Raw genomic sequence first — 19,770 nt, 5'->3', positions numbered from 1 at the left:
TACCACACCTGACAAATCCCACTTCTTCACAGCTGATGCTAGCTAGCAGTTCATCAACTGGGGAGGAACACACCTGACGCCACCTCCTGTGAGTGGAGTCGAAGACTCTGAGATGCTGGTCAGGTGAATTTACCTGAACTGTGGGGAGTTGTAAGAGCAACTTTTAAAACTACTGGTCCAATAGCACATACTCCTGTAATGTAGTATATATATATATATATATATATATGTGTGTGTGGGGGGGTGGAGGGGGTTCTGACGGTATCACTAATTAAAGAATGAAGAAAAAAGAAAGAAAGACATACATTCAAAGCTATCAGTAGACTCACCATCATACTGTTCTATGTCTTCCTCCATTGTGCAATATGTAACTACAAAGTTTAATAAAAACAGCACATCAGTCTGTTACAGCAAACAATGAAAGCATTTTCATCATCAGACAGAGCACAGAGCACAGAATATCAACTGCTTGAAATATCAACAATAACAGATTATGTTCGTCAACACTTTTGAACCAAATGTGTGTAGGTGTGCAAGAACTGCAGTCTGACCTACGGCCCAAACGGCTGCTCCAATGGCTCCCAAGGTCATCAGCGTTACACACACTCCAATTACCCGACAGGGGGTCAGTACACAGGTCAGAGAGATGCCCCTGCTCCCTGCACACACACATTTGAGGACACACAAACAAGCATACATAAAATAGCAGAGGATAATATAAAAGCATCTTTGCACAGCAACACACTGACAAGCACAAAAGCTTGCATGCTAACATGCTTGTGCAGCACTCCAGCTTTTAACGTTACATAACACACCAACAAATACACTTTGCTGAAAAGGTGATGAAATCTAAAAGAGTAAATAGTGAGCTATACTAGCTGCGTAGCTGCTGTGTAGTTCATGTTTTTACTTTCCAGCTGCCCTTCAAACCCTCACAGAGATGGCTCAAGCCCCAGTGAGAGCAGACATACAGCACATTCCCTGGCACAAACTGAAAAGTACAAGTGACACTTACTGATCAATAGTCTAAAGTCTAGGATTTCTCCACCAAGCAAGAACAAACTCTTCAACTATGATATAGTGCCAAAGCTGTCCTGAGTGCACGTACTGTCTGTTTGTGTTGCACCTGCACTGGGGTGTCGCTCTCAGTGTTTCCCCTCCTGTCTGCTTTTCTCTGCTGTGAGAACAGCTTGTCAACTTGACCTTGAGTAATTACTCATTTTTCATTGCACACATGTGATGGACTGAAAACCTAACAGTATTACAGCATTTTAGTATGCCAGTCTCAAGTTCCTGGTATTGTGTCGGGTTGCTCACTGTCATGATCTACAACCATTTGGTCTGCAGTTTGTTGTAACAGTTTCATAAGTCCTGTTCTTGCTTTGACAAGTTTGTTAAACTTCACTCAAATAATAATAAAGAAACTCGTTACGATAACTGTCAGTCTGCCATGCAATCCCTTATAGTGAATTATATGTCTCCCCGTGTCTCTTCCCACTACCAACCATTTACACAAACCCACTGTCGTTACAATCTTCATCAAGGTTATAACTACAGCACATCTAAAATCAGATGACTTGCAGCTTCAAATCTTTACTACTGTACTTCCACTTCTCCTCCTCCTTCATGTCCTTGGCATCCACAGTGATACAAGTATAAATAAAATACCCAACCACACTGACTATATCAACTTATATTTCACTTATGATATACTTAAGCACACCAGCATTAGTATAGTTATTAACTGGCCATGATGAAACTTATGGAAATACTAAACTGTAATATGTCAAGTGGCTACTTGAGTACACAAGTGCTTCACAATTTGACAAGTCATTTACTGTACTGTAGCATCTTTACCTTATAGTGTAAAGAACCTTAAAATGTACTCCTGAATTTAATAATAAGAACACCGCATTCTAGCCTCAGCTATGTGAACAAGTGTTTAAAAGTATTGCTGGTCATTTCACGTTCAAGTCGTTTAATAAAGACAGGAATACAGAGATCTAAGCTCGTTTTAGATCATGGGGACAGATGCAAAGATACCTACATCTTGTGGTCAGAAGTTTACAAACACTCATCATGGGCATTGTGATTTGAGGCTTTCCATTAATTTCCTTGATCACTTTACGTATGCTGTACAGTCAGTGGAATGACTGTACAGCATACGTCTTTAAAGTATCTAAAAAACAAGAATTTGAACGATTTCTTTTGGATTTTCTCAAATCCACACAGCATCAGGAGCTGAATATGTACACTAATATTAGTTAAGTTTGAGGTCAGGGCTTTGAAAAAGCCATTTCAGAAGCTTAACATTACTATACTTTGTACATTCCTAAAACTTTTGATGTGTGCCTGGATCCTTGTGCTGTTGGACTATTCAGCTGTGTCATAGGTTCAACCATCTAGCTAATAATTTGAGGTGAAGAACCTGGAGGCAGTCCATCTTCGTTCTTTCATCACTTTGTCCAATGTATCAGTACCACTGGCAGCAGAACAGCAATGATGCTACCACCACCATACTTGACAGCTCATACATTTTTCTTAGGTTTGAAAACCTCACATTTTCACCCTCAAACATATTTATTGCCATTTTAGCCAAATAGTTCAATCTTTGTCTCGTCTGATCATAACATGTTTGTCCAGAAAGCATTTGGCTACAAGTTTCGAGCTTGAAGATGTCAATTTTAGAAAAGGAACTTCCTTCTTGCTCAGCACCGACTGACAAAGTGATGACATATCAGAATAACTTGTACTTACATGCAATTGCTTAAACTGAAGATCCTGTACTCCGCAGTAGTTGAGAAATGGCCCATTACGTGTCTGGAATGAACTTCCAGATCTTAATCCTATTGAAAATCTGTGTTCTGTGTTTAAAGGCCAGTTCAATGTCAGGAAACCAACCAACTCTTCTGCTGTGAAGAGTGGTCACATGTCCAGCCAGAATTATGCCAAAGCTTGTTTATGATTGTAAAAAGCATCTGGTCAAGGTGCACGCTGCTAATAGACATTTAATCAATATTAGTGGGAGTCTGTGTAACTCCAAAATAAATACAAACTTGTGCACTCAATTATTGTTTTTTAAGTCATTAAAGATGCATGCTGTACAATCGTTCCACTTTTAAAAGAGAACAGTTCATAACAAAGCCCAGAAATTACCATGACATTCCCTAAACATGATAACCATTTCAAGATGTCTGAGTAATGAGTGCACTTTCAACAATATGTCTCATTTTTCTGCATATTTTTAGTCTTTACATGTCACCCTGGCTCCTTTGCTTGACTACCTTACTTTGATGTAGTATGGCAGATGATGGATAAACCTAATGATACTTCAGAACACTAGTTTGGATAAATTAACAGTTTAGACAATCTGTCTTATGATGTGACTCATTCTTAATAACAGTGAACAGTATGAAAATTATGCCTGTGTCCTCTGCAATTTTCAAACTGCAAATCCATCAAAGGACCCTTTGGTGGGCGGTTCTGACCTCCAGAGTTCATGCCTGACATCTGTGGCTCAGACACATTGAGTTGGCCTACACATGTCACTGAAACAAACATGATCAGGTCATTTTAAAGGGTTCTTAAATGGTTTTCTTATTAGATCTACTCCCCATCAGCCCTCCTGCCCCACAGGTACTGACTTTATGTGGATTTTTCTGTCCAGTATGTGATCAGCAGAAGTGTAACAGCAAAATTTTAAAAAATCTTAAAAATTGCATTAAACTGCATTAAAAAGAAAATATAGTGAGACTGTTCAATTCCACAGTTGCTGAATTTTTATGTTGTTATCAAGAAACGTGATAGTTGTGTAGACTTGCTGATCCAGGGACCTTAACCTTCTACTCTGCTAACTCCTCACACTGCACAACATAACCTCTCCCTGACAGTGGCGGTCCTAGCCTGTTTGGCGCCCTGGGCGAACACTCCCTTGTCCATCTTCCATTGGTTTTAATTTTGCACTCCAGTATGAACACCCATCCCCCAACTCGAGGATCACCACAACATAACCTAATAGACCTACACCTTAGTTCACAGATATGCTTTGTCTAGGGTTTATTTCTTGGATTTCGCACAACCCGGGATTCAAATCATGAATACATAATAATACATTATGGGCTTGGATTTACAACATTATGAATGAAATGTGCTCTATTTGGAAAGAGCTTTTGACCCTTTCGAAGGGTTGTGTGTAAGACTTTAAATCTTCAAACTGTAAATTATAAATTTTAAATTGTCATTGATCCCTTTCCTAATGTATATGTTTATTTTCTTACTCTTCTTATATTTATTGTTTGTTTACTTGCACTGCTGTAACTGGAGCCTCGTCGTCTCGTGTCTCTATATACTGGACTGTAAGTAGCGGAGACGACAGTATAGTTTACTTTGACTTCAGCAGCGAGCAGGTGCACCGAGGGCTCTCGCGCTCACTTTTCGTGTATAGAATTTCGAAAAAACATCGGTGCAAATTATAAGTCTGTATCATGATGTCTGGTGTTTTCGTGTTTGTTGTTTTGTTTTTATTTTGTTTTATTTTGCGAGTTGGTTATTAGACGCCGCTCCAGCCAGCCAGCCAGCCAGAGAATCCCCCGCCGCCCCGCCCTCTCCTCCCTGTGCCGCAAGCAGCAGGCGCACCTCGCAAACGGAGGGCGCCCTTACTCCCAGCAAATGGGCGATAGAAAACCGATCGGTGCCTATGCCATTCCCAATATGCGCTGGCATGACGTCGAGGCAGCATGAGTACGAGCAATTTTATTTATTTTTTGGTCGATGCCCGTGATGCCGTCCCCCACCATGATGCCACCCCGGGCAACCGCCCGTGTCGCCGGTATCAAAAACCGATACTGCTCCCTGACTAACTCTACCTGTACACAGATGCTTGAAAACTCCCTACGTCTTTCTTGCCTCCTCCCTCTCTTCTCTTTGTACCTTTTTCCTTCTCCTCCTCCCATTCCATACCTGTCCTCTCCTCCACCTCTCCTGTCCTCAGGCTTCCCATCCAGCTAAACAATGGTGTTATTGTTCTTTGAAACTGTGAGTAACAGCTGTGACCCAAAGGTCAGAAGGAGATGGTGAAGATAGAAACAGAGGTATAGAGATGTATGATTAAGCTTAACGACCCATGTTTGCTCTTTCACATTTTCTTTCCACCATACCTCAGCTCTAACAAAAACATGCCAAAAAGCTATTTTTGGCTGTTCTCTTTTCACAAAGAAATGTTGTTGGTTTTTACATCAGATGTCCTTCTTGGCACAACCCCACAGGGATTTCTGGATAGAGCCACTACACTACTGCTGCTTTAATACACTGCAGCCCTGAACATTGATAGACATCCAACAGAGACGTGAGACCAAAAAATGTCTAACTCAGTCAGGTCAGACATTAAAGGAGGTATACCCCTCCATCTTCCTATTACAAACTCCATGTGATGGCCAGCTGAGCCCACTCAAGAGACAAGAGTAACTGTCTAGAGAATTCACACTAGTGGGCATAGTGTTTCCTGCCACCTGCACACTCCAGCCATCAACACCCACACATAAATCTAATGTGTTTGAAGAAATGACAAAGCATCATATAGACTTGTTGTTTAGCTACATGTAATCATATTCTACATGTGAATAAAGGTCACTTTCTAACTGTTTCTCTCTCCAGTATACCCAGTTTACATGTGAAACATCTCTAGACTGGTGCCACTCACCCTTCTTGTTCCTCATATTGGCCGTTCCTTCTTTTTTCCAGCTATACTTCCCCACATGCCATTTTCCTAATCACAAAGCAGGTCAGAACAAGCTCTCCATTGTATCTACCTCTACCTGAGACCCACTTTTCTCTTGTGTGTGTGGGTATACATGTCAATGTGTGTATTATGAGGCAGGGCTTTCTGAAATCGCTGTGGTCTTATAGTCGATGATTGGATTAAAATAGTTAATGTTCCTATAAAGCACTGAGTGTAGTCCATATGAATGATATTAGGAATATATGCTACCCTGAAAGAACGCACTAGCAAATCCTGTTCATTTATCTTGACAGCTAACCCAAACATAAAAGCTACTAACAAAAGTTTTTACAAGATACAAAGTCTGAGCCCTGAGCTCTTGCTAACAACAAGCTTAGTCAACAAAAACATTTTAGTTAGTGTGTATTAGCAACATCACTGTTTTGGTGTAATTTTACCATGAATTCCAAATTTAGAGCTGCTACGAAGTGTGTCTGGATAGATTGTTGCCATGGTTTGTTGTCTTTATGGCAAATAAGGGTAAGAATGAATCATAATATAGTACATGACCAATCCACAGAGACGTGCAGATCATCCACAAACTCTTTTATAGTTTCCAATGTCTGTTCTCAATCATGAGTCACATGTTAGTCATTCTGTGGGATGTTGGACGTTATACTTTTAACATCGCATGTAGCATCTGACTGCTGGTTAAAAAGCAACAGCTATGCACCAGATGACAGGTTAAGCCTCCCTAAACCAAGTTAAAAAACACAAAAACACCACACCACATGACTACTGTCATGTTACCACAGTGCATTTTATGATACGCTATACTGCCAAAAGTATTCACTCATCTGCCTTCACATGCACATGAATTTAAGAGACATCCCATTCTTAATCAATAATGAAGAATTTAATTGAATATGTCAGCCCACCCTTTGCAGCTATAACAGCTTCAGCTTGTCTCAGAAGGCTTTCCACAAGGTTTATAAGTGTATTTATTGGACCATTCTTCCAGAAATACATTTCTGAGGTGAGACACTGATGTTGGACGAGACGGTCTGGCTCACAGTCTCTGCTCTAATCCCAAAGGTGTTCTGTCGGGTTGAGGTCAGGACTCTGTGCAGGCCAGTCAAGTTCTTCCACACTAAACTCGCTCATCCATGTCTTTATGGACCTTGCTTACAGAAAAAAATCTGATAATTAATTTCTTTATTTTGCTGCGAACCTATTGTAAAAAAAAATGTGGGTGGGACTTTTATCAGTAGGAAAAACTATAAAAACCTATTTAAACTACAGTTAAAGTAAAAATATCTGCCCTCCGTCACATTTTTAAAAGCTGTTCAGTGGGCCGGATCGCAGTCTGTCCAATTTCAGCCCCCCTGCCTTATGTTTCACACCCCTGTGCTATGCTAATGTTTATTAGGTCTGCTGACCCTCTCCATTCCTTACTGCATTGTCAGCATCTAATGTATCATCCTTTATCCTCTAAGCAGCGACATTTGGACATGGGGAAACCAGGAAGATCAGATATTTATGTAACTGGTTCATCAAAACAGGTCTGATCTTGCTTCAACAAACACATCCCCTGCAATATAAATAGGAAAAAGGTTTAAGGGGTTCGCAAAACGAACAGAGGAATGTCCATCATCAAGTAAGCCTAGGTGTGGTACAGTAGGAGTGGGATAATAACAGTACAGGAGCAGAAAGAGACCTCACACACAGCTAAAGTTACAACACGAGCTATGAGTCATACATGTAGCGGCCATTATCACACAAGACTAAAATTAAACACGAACACAGGAAATATTAATCTAATAAGACAGACACACTATCCTATGAGAAGAGTGTGCTTACACGCATGTGCATATTTCCTTTTCTTTACTTATTCACACTTACGTGGTATATAATCATGTAGAGGTTGAGACAAACACAGATTGCCAATGAAAGCTGATGACGTACCACCTAATCTTAGCTCAGACAAAAACAAAATTAGCCACAACATATGTGACACACCTAAGATGAAGTGTGTTTTCCATATAATTACACACATTAAAGACGCAGCCTGTGTTTGGGTGGACGCCTTTTCTGTGAGGCATTAGTGGTTCGCAAACCCATGCTGAAACACAGAAAGTAAATTACAGCAAAGCCTTGCCGAAGGAGAAGAACCGAGGAAGATGTGGAAATCATTTTAAGGAAAACTTCATTTCCTGGGAGACTATCGGCTTCAATGCTGGAAAGCTGTGCCTCGTGTAAGGTAAGGAAAGCAACTTATAAGTAGCACATTTAAAAGAGATAAAAACAGTGTTAAAGTACTGTTTTAGGATTAAAATGATAAGAGCTCTTGAAAGGTCACATATTTATGTAGACATCACAAACAGAATGTCACAGTTCATACTGACACAAGTGCCTTTCAGCAATAACATGGCAAATAATCTTATCTTTCCTTCCATAAATTACAGTCAAGTCATTTGCAGCTGTAAAACTTGCGTATAAAACTGTGCCACATCACATTTTAGCTAATACCAAAAGACAGGAGGACATGTGGAGTCTCTGGTTTCTTTTTAATGTTGGTTTTCCCTGATGCTGTTGGAATAAAACAAGAGAACTAAGGTTACAGTAAGTAGTTAGTTTACGATTGCCAAGGGATGATGTTGTTATTGCAGTTAGTATATTGTGTTACAGTTTACCGTGCTAGTGTGCAAAGGACTTTGACATATCAGATTTCTACTTGGGTTGGGTGCTTATTCTTGTTGTAAGAGAAAAACATCAGCCAGTTCAAGTATATGTTTTTCACCCTAAAAGAACCTCAAAAATAACTCCAGTGACTATCATAGAGACAGCCAGCTTTGCAAAAAGCAGTTAATGGTTAACTGTCATGTGGACTGATGTCTCTTCCCAGACACAGAAAGTAGGCAGCATGGGCTGCAGCATGACCAGCGCAGCATTTCAATCTTCAGATATGTATGCATGCATGCATGCATGCGTGTGTGTGTGTGTGTGTGTGTGTGTGTGTGTGAAAGGCAGGAGATAAGACTGCAAAGACTTGTATATTTCACATGCGCACTCACCCATCTTTCCTTCAGTCACAAATTTTTCAGCATACATTTGTGCACAACAGGAAGCAACAGTCGACAGCGGCAGTTTCTTCCTTTCTCTTCCTCTCCTTGACTCCTTGAGGCAGATGGTCCAAGTCCTTGGTGCTCCCTTTTGTCTGGCAGCATGACATTGATAGGATTGTGTAAAAAAGAAAAAAAATCGATAAAGCGGGTAGTATAATATTGTACTATAGTCTATCTTTGGGCAGAAACAATTCACTCAAAACCTGCTTTGATAAATTTTATGATCTCTAAAACATCTGATCTTTATATTTTCAATTAATTCCTGAAACTCTGAGATGTTACAGCAGCTGTTAGTCACTGACTTTGTTTAATTCGGAGGATGTATGTCTATCCTCTATACCCAAGACCCACACCCATCCAGGCTTTCCAACAAGTTCCTGTTACATTGGGCTTGACTATGAATTACACCCTCACTTGCCACTTTATTAGGTACACCTTGCTAGTACCAGATTAAATCCACTTTTGCCTTCACTACTGCCTTAATTTTTCATGTCATAGATTCAACAATTTGTTGGAAACATTTGGTCCATATCCACTCGACAGCATCACACAGTTGCTGCAGACTTGATGGCTGCTAGGAATCTCCTGTTTCATCACATCCCAAAAAGGCACTCTGTTGGATTGAGATCTGGTGACTGTGGAGGCCATCTGAGTACCATGAACTCATTGCAGTGCTCAAGAAACCAGGCTGAGATGATCTGAACTTTGCAACATGGTTCATTATTATAATATTCATTATTAAGATAATCCACATCATTATACCACCACCATCGACCAGAACATATAAAACAAGGCAGCGTGGATCCACGCAACACCAAATTCTGACCCTATCAGCAGAAATCAAGACTCATCAATCCAGATAATGTTTTTTCAGTCTCCTATTATCCAGCTTTAGATTACAACACACAGGATAAGCCTGTGTGAATTGAAATCTCGACTTCCTGTTATTAACCAATCTGCTTCGAGGTTTGACAAGTTTGGAGATTCTCTTCTGCATACCTTCGTTGTAATGTGTGGTTATCTGAGTTGCTGTTTCCTTTCTATCAGTTCAAAGCAGTCTGGTCATTCTCCTCTGACCTCTGACATGAACACGGTATTTTCTCTCACAGAACTGTCACTCACTGGACATTTTCTACTTTTCTGACAATTCCCAGCAAACCCTGGAGATAGTTGAGTTGGAAAAATCCCAGCAGATCGGCAGTTTCTGAAATACTCAAATCAGTCCATCTGGCATCAACAACAATCTACGTTCAAAGTCACTTAAATCCTTCCTCTTCTCTAATCTGATGCTTGGTTTGAACTTCAGCAGGTTGTGTTAACCATGTCTGCCTGCCTAAATGCATCGGTTTGCTGCCAAGGACCTAAAAATGTGGCTAGTGAGTGTAATTACATGTGCGTAATAACAGATAAGTGGATGATGGCCATTTAAAAATTAGTTACAATTTTTGCTGCTTTTGAAAAAGCACAACATACATACAACATACAAATGAGATCGCTGAGATCTGAAGATCTCATTTAAAGTAATGTATCCTGGCTGTATAAAAGTCTATCCCATTGCCATTCTATACATCACAATGTAAAACCTGTGCTGTGACGTTTGAAAAGTGTTTGTTTGTAGGCTAATATTGGCAGTGAGTATTGGAGACTAATTTAAACCGCTGAGTGTCACTGATTAAACAGGTTAAACAGACCCAAGGGCATTTTAAGAAGCTCGCCATATAAACTTTAAATAATTAAAATATCACTGCCAACTTTAGTTTAGACTATTTCAAATAACTTGAGCAAGGTTAACTCCTTAAGGAGAAAACGAAATGAGCGTGACTGCTAATAACCAACAAGGCTTAAAGACACCATTCAAATCGCCTTCCAGACAATGACTCACCTGTCTGTTTTCCTCAGCTACAGGTGGAGCCTTTCGCTTTAAAAAGATGTACAAATCAAAAGAAGGCCCATAAAACCTCTAATAGGAAGAAATTGGATAGCAATTTTAAACGCCAACACGGATAAATCCAAAACTTTCCGAGCTTTTGCCAAGTAAATCCTTCCCCCCCTTTTTTTGCTCTCTCCACAGGTTACTGACCCCAACAAAGAAGACGAAGAAAAAACAGTAAATAGCCGTTTTCTACGACAGCTCTTCCTGTCAACCAAAACCACCAGAGCTCGCTTCTAACTGGAGAGAGAGGAACATTTGGACGAATTAAAACAAACTTTTAGTTTCGTCGCTCTGTGTGTGCGTGTGCTGTGGTCGTCCTGCGAGCGGTCATCTGCGCACAAGAGAGGGGCACGAGTGACGTCAGCACACGTTTCTGAGTGGACAAACCGCGCGCGAGGGCTCTCTCGGGACCCCTACAGACCTGCCGCAGCTCAACGCACCGACATATAAACACAAGCTCACTGAGACAAACACTGTCAGCTGTTATTTTGTATATTATACTGAACTTGTTGACCTCAATCTGAGTCAGCAGATGCATGCAGTATCCACCAGCCGGCACCCTCTCTCTCACACAAACACACACCAAGTTCTCTTTACTGACATGAAAGCCTAGTCACGGTCCTAGTTCCTCGTTGGCAGATAGTATAAAAGGGAATTTGACATTTGACTTACACATACAACTGCACTGAATTACCCAAAGACTAGAAGAGGACGCCTTGTTAGACAGGGTGAGAGTGAAGCCAAAGAAGGTTGGGAGGATCAGAGCACCACAGCTAAACAGACAGCAAAGAAGGCAAAAGATGCATGGAGGCATGGCTCAGAACTGCTGGCTCTTGGTCACACTCTCTCTTAAAGGTAGGTACATATATAAAAGCGCTGCAGCAGTCATGCTGGGATCCGAGCTTCACGCAAAGACAGTGATGGTTAGAATTTAGGGGGTTTTTTTGTTGGTATTACAGGTATTCTTGCTGGTGATTGGTCAGTTCATCTCCCATCTGGTCCCATCTGTGCTGTGATTGGTTCTTCCATAGAAATCCCGTGTTCCTATGACTACCCGCAGACCTCCAATGAAACCAGGGAAGAGGGGTGGCCCTCTGCTCAGGTATTTCAATAAAGAAGGCATTGTTAGCAGTTATACTGTGCATTAAGAGCTAAAAACTGCAGTCAGAATAAAAACAAGTGTCAGTTCTTTGATAAAAACTAGCCAAAATTAGTTTTTATGCTAAGCTTACAGGTGATGTTTTGGGTGTGGTTTGAACAGATACAGTCAAGTTAATCTAGAATTTTCCACTTTACAGTATCCACTGATTTAAAAAGCTCTGTGTATCTGTTAGGGTGGAGGAGGTGAAGGAGGACAAAAGTACATGGTTTTGTCTGAGATGTGGTGCCTTGAAGACAGCCGGTGTATTACGGCAAGGTAACAATGATGTGTTGAAGTCACAGAAACACACACGAGGGTGGAAGTAAAGAGCACAGGTGTCTAAGTCTGTCTGCTTGTCCCTCTGTCTGTGTTAGATACGTGTACCACAGCGATCACATCTTCCCAGATCTATCCTACCAGAACAGGGTGCAGTACCTGGGAGAACTAGGAAGCAAGGTCTGCTCTCTGAGGATTACTGATCTAAGGCAGTCAGACAGCGGGACCTACGTGTTTTACCTCATCACCAACCACTCCACAGAGAAGATGCCAGAGCAGGCCGGCGTACAGCTCCTGGTGGCAGGTGTGAACCTTAAATGAGTAAAAATATCATTCTCATCGTTAACAATGATGGTGTGCAATCAGCAAACGCATCGTCCCCCCATCATTCAAAAGCTTTTATAGATTTGCAAAGTACGCAAGAAAAGATACCTTATTTTATATCTATTTTTATGAGTTTCCTCCTGTTGTCGTGATCATTTTATACCCTGGATGAGTCACATCAGTATGACCTGGCAAACCATTAAAGACAAACCACACATCCCTTCTTATTATTTTCTATGTGCATTGTGGTTTTGTCTGTCTTTCTCTTTCTTTTGCTATGTATTGGTCAACTTCTCTGTAAGTAAGATAAAAAAAAAACTTCTCTGTAAGTTGCTCAACTTCCTTGTCACAGAATATATCTCTGTTTGCTCTGTTTCTTATTTTGTTTTCTTGATGAATGGATCTGAGTGTGATTCCCTGTTGTCAGAAACACAGCGCAGTCAGAGACCAGCATTTACTGTCCAATAACCTAAAGCTAGCAGCGTTTACAGTTTACCTTACTGTATTTCTTAAATGACTGCTTAGCAAAGCTCGTTGCTTTTTCTAGCACCATTGCAATATTCAGTAACAGTTTCCTTTGTGCAACCCTTTGTCTGACATTTTGTGCTATTTATGAGAAGCTGAAGTGAAACCGACGACTTGTTGGGTTTAAGTAATCTTGATGTAAGACTCTGTTTCATAACCTTTGATGCTTTTGAGGTTGTAGTCAAATTACTCTTAGAGCTAAACATTAAAGACGGGTTAGTATTTGCAGAGCTTGGGAGAAAAAGATATTATAACCTGTTGAGAGGCAATCGAGTTGAGTTTGTCTGTCTTACATAAAGCTGGTGTGAGAAATGACAGCAAATAGCTATATGATTATGTTAAGACACTGTGGAATAATAGTGTTTAGCATTAAATTAAAACACATTCCCTGTGTGTGTGCTTTAATATGAGCCTCTCAGCTCTATGTCTTGGTATAGCTTGTCTGGTTCTGCATGCATATGAGAGCATCAGAGTCCTGTCCTTTAAAACTGGTGGTCTTCTGTGGATCTATAAAGAAATTAAATAGTACATACATACTATCACATGTAATAGTGATATGGCCCAAAAAACAATGGAATAGAAAGCATTCATAGTGGTTTCCTCCTACCTTTAAATAGAAAATAGGCATGTACAAATGGTATATAAATCACTCCACCCATTGGCTTACCAACCACTTTTTTTAGACTCAAATGTGGTATTTTGGTTGTTGCATTGTTGGACGGGTACCTAAAGACTACAGACACCAGGCTGTAAGTGTACTTCCTTCTGCTCTATTTGTGCATTTTTACATGTGCACCTATGGAGGCTGACTCACTTTTAGAGTCAGCCTCCAGTTACCGTTAGAGGAACTGTTTTGTTGTTGTTTTTTTTACTTTGGCTTTGTTTTTCAGCTGCAGAGCTTGTTCCTTGAATACTGTCCTCATTAACAAAAATGAACTAGTTAACTATTAGGATAGTGTTTTAAAAGTTGTTGACTTTTAGCTTTTTGTAATTCATGATTGTTTTTTCCATTTGAATATATGAAATAATAATCTCACCACATATGTGCTTTGTCTGTTTCTGTTTTTTTTCCCTTCAGACTCCCCCAGTGCAGTCACTGCCTTAGCAAATCCATCCAGGGGCATCACAGAGGGTGCAACCTTACGTTTGGCCTGCTGCAGCCCTGCAGAGTCACAGGCCAATGTGACTTGGCACAAGAGCACAAGTAACAGCGTAACACACACTGGACAGGTGTGGAATATTACTGAAGTTAAATCAGATGACTCTGGCAGCTACTACTGTCAGATGCAAACTGGAGCCAAAGTGCATAACTCAACCATACTACCAGTTGATGTGCAGTGTAAGTCAAGCTTTTGTTATAAATGTAAAAATCAGATCAACATTTATATACAAGGTCATTCATCTGTTTATTTATTAAGCTTGTTTTGACACACAGAACTCCAAAGAGCAGAAAGAAAATTTTCAAGCTTAAAATATGTGCTGCTGACGAAGCATTTTAACTCTTTCTAGAGAAATTCTAAAAGTAAGAAACTTCCGCATTAAGCCTGGGTTAACCTTTTGTAACAGGGATACAAGCAGTGCTCTTACAGAGTTTTTATTTCCTCTGTTTCCTCAGTATTATTGTAGGGCCTTTACTTTACAATATAAAGTGCCTTGAAGAACTGTTATTGTGATTTGGTGTTATATAAATAAAACTGATTTGAATTGAATCAAACTCACTTGAAGATTTAACTTATCTCTAATGCCTCCTTCTAGATGCTCCTCGAAACACAACCGTCTCAGTGTCACCTGCTGGACAGCTAGATTACGAGCTCCCCATGACTCTGACCTGCAGCAGTGATGCTAACCCGCCCGTGCACACATACATCTGGTACCAGGGTGCAGCATGTCTCAGTGACGCAGACAAAAGCTTTCATCAAGGCAGACGAACTGTAGCTACAACCACAGGAAGCAGCCAGACATCCAGCAGTGCCAACATCACCACTGAGGAATCTGGGCAGCACTGCTGTGTGGCACGAAACAGACATGGATCTCAGACTTTCAGTATAACGCCCAGAGCCTCCAGAGGTAGGTGTATGAAGAGGCAGGTCTTAATATAATATTAAGACCTTTCCCTGCCTACAGTGTCAAACATCACATAAAGCCAAACTTTACCACCACAATATCATTATATCCATTTTTTTCAAACATTAAGTGTTACTAATGTGTATTTTGTTGTCAACTGCAGCTGTGATCCCACCCCTCTCTGGAAAAAGAAAAGGGGTGATTGCTGGAGTGTTCATTGGAATCCTTCTGGTTATTGTTGTCATAGCCATCTGTGTCATAAGGTGGGCCTTTGTTTGTTTACAACCAGTAACTTTCATCATAATTCACTTCACAGTCCCTGTAGCTGGGCTCGTGCACAATATGTGTGAAATAATTTCATTAAAATCAAATGAGAGTGGTCATTGCTTAAGTCAGAGTCGTTGGTTACTGGCGTGGATCATTTAAGCAAATGAGTTATTACTTAAAGGTTAGGTTTAAATATGACCAAAAAGATAAATCAATCAATTATCTTGGGTCATTCTATCTCAAATCAACACGAGATTTCTGCTCGACCATCTCAGATTTGGATAAAAATTTTATGATAGGAAGTTTGAATTTATATAATGAGTCCTGTGAAATTTTAATTCCATATATCAGAGCGTTTCTACATAGTACTGTAACTATAACACTGAACATGATGTAGTTAAATATGTGCACATTTTCATTTTCAAGACTTGGGTCTCTCTTATATAATCATATATTTTTAAAAAATATTGTCTGCTGAGTCATCACCGATGCATAAAAATGTTATGGCCCGAAGTTTGAATATACAGTATATAATGATTGCTGTTCATTTTAATTTCATATATCAAATACCTTTTTAGAAGTCTAGTTGAGTCTAATTAAATCTCTGAGGTAGATTGATTGGTTACTAACTTTGATCATTTAAGGAACCAAAATAGTTAAACAGTAGGTTTAAATATGACTGAAAGGATGAATTAATGAATTTAGTTCATTATATAACATGAAAAGTGACTTTAGATTGCAGTGACAATGTCTTTATTCTTAAAATGTTTTGTTCTTTTTGCTTTCAGGAGACAGAAGTCATCCAGACGTCAGTCATATGTGCTCACTGCAACTGCGTCAGAGCCTTAAAGAGTCAGTGAAATCAGGCTTTATTCTACCTAGAATCTTACCCACAGTGCAGCACATGCACCAACAACAGATCTGTACATTTCTCTAACACACACACACAGAGCAAATATTTTTCTTCAGCTCCTCCTGTGTGGTTACTAACATCACTTTCCCCAAAGTAAGACCACATCACATTAACTTTAAATGATTATTACACTATGGCTGAAGTCTAAGGTGGTAATCAAATTTTGGCACCAGTTCTCACCAGCTGTGAGCGTGTGCAGCTCATGTGATAAACATCAATGTTCATTCAAGCAAGCAGGATGCGACAGATTTCAAAGCACTGACCTGAGCTTTCGTTTCCTTTTCAGAAAGAAGCGAACAATGGAGCACCGTCAGAATGTATTTCACCCGCTTGTTTTCCATTAGTTTAAATGCATTTCTTCTTTAGGATTAAGCCTAGTACTGAGTCGAGGATGAAGTGATGCATCTCTAAGAAAAGGTTTTATTCCAAAAGAAAGAAGCTAGGAAACAAATGTTACCCCTTCATATGACCTCAAATTTATTTATTACTGTTTTTAAGTTTATTTTATTTGTATTTTATTTTATTATTTTATGTTATTCGCTTCAGTTTGTTGGAGTGTTGCCGTAACAGATTTGAATTTAAATATCCTCCACGGTTCATTGCATAACACGACTACAGGCGACATCCGGAGATCTCGCTAACACTTCCTGACACAGGGTTGTAACCACACAGCACAAAGTGCACCGGGTAATGTACAAGCAATGTCCAGAAAGAGAAAACATTGAAGAAGTTATTACTGAAGGCCTGCCAGTGATGATGACTGCGAAGATGATAACCCAATTAAGTGCTGCTGGCAAGTCCAACTGGATCCTGTTTGTGTGGCTTTGAGTAAACTCCTGAGAGCGATAAGCCTCCAGCAGATACTGAGCAGAGCGTGAGGAGAAGTGGGAGAGGATGAAAACCAAGAGGACAGTGACTCTAACACCCAGACATCTAAAAACTGCACTATTTTAGGATTTTGCTTTTGTTTGATTTGCCATATTAAAGTGAGGTGTGACGTGCAAAGTTGTTTTAATAAACAATAAAGTGTTTCATTAACAACTATCCAAAGAGACAGTTTTGCACATGTGACTCTTAGCTGTAACAAGTTGCATTTAATACACATTTTTGCAGCCATTTGATGTTTTCATGTGATCTGTAGAGCATGTATTGTGCTGTCAGTGCCAACTTATAATTTCATTAAATGCTCACGAGCTGAAATTTATACTGAAAAGCATCCAGCAAACTGCAGTGGGACCAAAACTTACAAAACTCAGACTTCGGACCGTTTTCAAAGTCAAACTGAACTTGGAAATTAAAAAAAAATAGTTAAAAAAAGAAGAGCCGGAAGCAGATCAAAAGGCAACAAGTTTTACACAATAATCTTTATACAGTTATATGGCAGCAAATATTTATCCAAGCTTCTGTTACAATTAACATTGAACATTTTAAAACATTAACCACAGTTCTAGCAACAGAAAAGACTATGAGAGCGATGGTGTCATGTGACCTGTGAGCAGAAGAGAATGCACATGCTTATTGTAACTCAAGGGGGAGCAGAAAGTGTTGTAACCAATGAAAGCCATATGTCCACACATCAGCAATGTGGCTAACATAACACACTGGTGTGAAGGAAGACTTAAAGAGATCACATGTCCTCTCAGTTTCACCCAGGAGAATTCCTATTCACACTAAGGCTTGTGGGCCTCAATTGTTGAATTAAACATTTATATTTTCTCCCTCCCTGCGCCGTGAAATTGAACAATGACCCAGTATTAACGAAGGCAACCTTGCAGCTCAGCTTTTTCTTCTTCTTCTTTCTTTCTGCATAAACCTGTTATGTTTTCTGTGCTTGTCATTCTGTCTGTCAGCTAAAAATCTGAATTGATTCCGATAAAACTTTGTAGGAACATAGAGTGAGGTCACGTTAACGATCCATTAAAATTTGGCTTACATCCACCAAGGTCGTCTAGGTCAAGTTAATCATTTATTGGACAAAGATAAAAATCCTTATAACTTAGAGACTATAAGACCATCAAGTGTGGTGCGTATTGGCAACGTATAGAAAGCACTGTATGAAGATTTTAAATTTCATGTCACATGACCGCTGACCTCTCCTCCAAGGTAAAAGTAACTAATGCTATATAGAGCTATTTACAACTACATTTATATTACCATTGTTTTTATTAACAACATTTGGGCACATAAGGACTGATTCAGCAGGTAAAATAAGTATTTATCATGTCACCAATTTTCTAAGTAAATGTGTTTCTAAAGGTGCTATTGACATGAAATTCTCACCAGATGTCAGTAATAACCCATCCAATCCACACATGCAAGGGAAATAAACCACAGATGTCCACAAATTAGGTGTAATAATGGGAAATGACACAGGGAAAAAGTATTGAACCCAGGAAAAAAGGGAGACGCAAAAAGATGTGGAAAGTCATGGCACCAGAGGAAATCTATCAGTAATTAGAAAGCAATGCCAAGGCCAAAATTGAAAAACTCTTTAGATGCCAAAAAACACACCATGTTTAAAAGGCACTACATATATCTCCCCAACAACACCATGCCAACATGTTTAATATAACTGAAGGAAGGATGAATGAAAAAATGTATCTGCTGCCAGGATGATGAAGATGAAGGTGGACGTTTCAGCAAGACAATGATCCCGAACACACAGCAAAGGAAACTCTCAGTTGGTTTCAGAGGAAGAAAATAAAGCTGCTAAAATGATCCAGCCAATCAGCTGACCTGAACCCAAGTGAAAATCTATGGAAAGAACTAAAGGTCAGAGTTCACAGAAAGGGTCCACTGAACCATCAGGACTGTTTGTGTGGAAGAATCACGACTGAGCAATGCATGCAAATAATTTCTCTTTAAATAGGAGGCATTTTGAAGCTGTAGTCACCAACAAAGGATTTTGCACAAAATATTGCATAATGTGTGGATTTGATCAGTTTAGCACCTTTGGAAGTATATTTACTTGTTGACGTAGTCAATGCTTAAATATTATATTATCCATCCATTCGCTTCTGCTTATCCTTTCCAGGGTCGCGGGGGGCGCTGGAGCCTATCCCAGCTGTCATGGGGCGAGAGGCGGGGTACACACTGGACAGGTCGCCAGTCTGTCGCAGGGCTAACACATAGAAACACAGACAACCATTCGCACTCAGATTCACGCCTATGGGCAATTTAGATTAATCAATTAACCTATCCCGACTAACAGCGTGTCTTTGGACTGCGGGAGGAAGCCGGAGTACCCGGGGAGAACCCACGCAAACACGGAGAGAACATGCAAACTCTACACAGAAAGACTGATGGTGGAATTGAACTCAGTACCTTCTTGCTGTGCAGCAACAGTGCTAACCACCGTGCCCCTATTATATTATATTATATTATATTATATTATATTATATTATATTATATTATATTATATTATATTATATTATATTATATTATATTATATTATATTATATTATATTATATACAAGTTTTACCTGC

The 19,770-nt window shown here is 39.8% G+C and overlaps 2 protein-coding genes across 3 annotated transcripts in view; one reads left to right on the top strand and one right to left on the bottom strand.

Annotated features, from left to right (window-relative positions):
• Positions 1-10,979, bottom strand: part of hpn (hepsin) — a 28,624-nt gene extending 17,645 nt beyond the window's left edge. Inside the window, exons 1-5 of the mRNA XM_085290968.1 lie at positions 10,724-10,979; positions 8,791-8,933; positions 552-659; positions 330-371; positions 9-138 (exon numbers count right to left, since the gene is read on the bottom strand). Of these exons, the coding sequence (XP_085147094.1) occupies positions 9-138; positions 330-371; positions 552-659; positions 8,791-8,827 (317 nt within the window). The 5' untranslated portion in view covers positions 8,828-8,933; positions 10,724-10,979. The remainder of the gene's footprint in view (positions 1-8; positions 139-329; positions 372-551; positions 660-8,790; positions 8,934-10,723) is intronic.
• A 59-nt stretch (positions 10,980-11,038) lies between these two features.
• LOC146563715 (protein amalgam) lies at positions 11,039-16,223 on the top strand. 2 transcript variants are annotated; one of them, XM_085290971.1, is made up of 8 exons: positions 11,039-11,629; positions 11,806-11,876; positions 12,109-12,191; positions 12,290-12,495; positions 14,119-14,379; positions 14,796-15,107; positions 15,268-15,367; positions 16,160-16,223. In XM_085290971.1, the coding sequence occupies exons 1-8, from the start codon at positions 11,575-11,577 to the stop codon at positions 16,218-16,220; spliced, it is 1,149 nt and encodes a 382-aa protein (XP_085147097.1). In that variant the 5' UTR covers positions 11,039-11,574; the 3' UTR covers positions 16,221-16,223. The 2 variants fall into 2 exon arrangements, with proteins under 2 accessions (XP_085147097.1, XP_085147095.1); XM_085290969.1 differs by having other exon boundaries at positions 11,734-11,876.
• The last annotated feature ends 3,547 nt before the right edge of the window (positions 16,224-19,770 follow it).

The sequence above is a fragment of the Mchenga conophoros genome, linkage group LG11, assembly GCF_057382185.1.
Source record: "Mchenga conophoros isolate Kocher_MC1m ecotype Shallow Benthic linkage group LG11, M_conophoros_male_GT1.1, whole genome shotgun sequence".
NCBI lineage: Eukaryota > Metazoa > Chordata > Actinopteri > Cichliformes > Cichlidae > Mchenga > Mchenga conophoros.
This window is presented reverse-complemented; position numbering and strand designations above follow the sequence as displayed.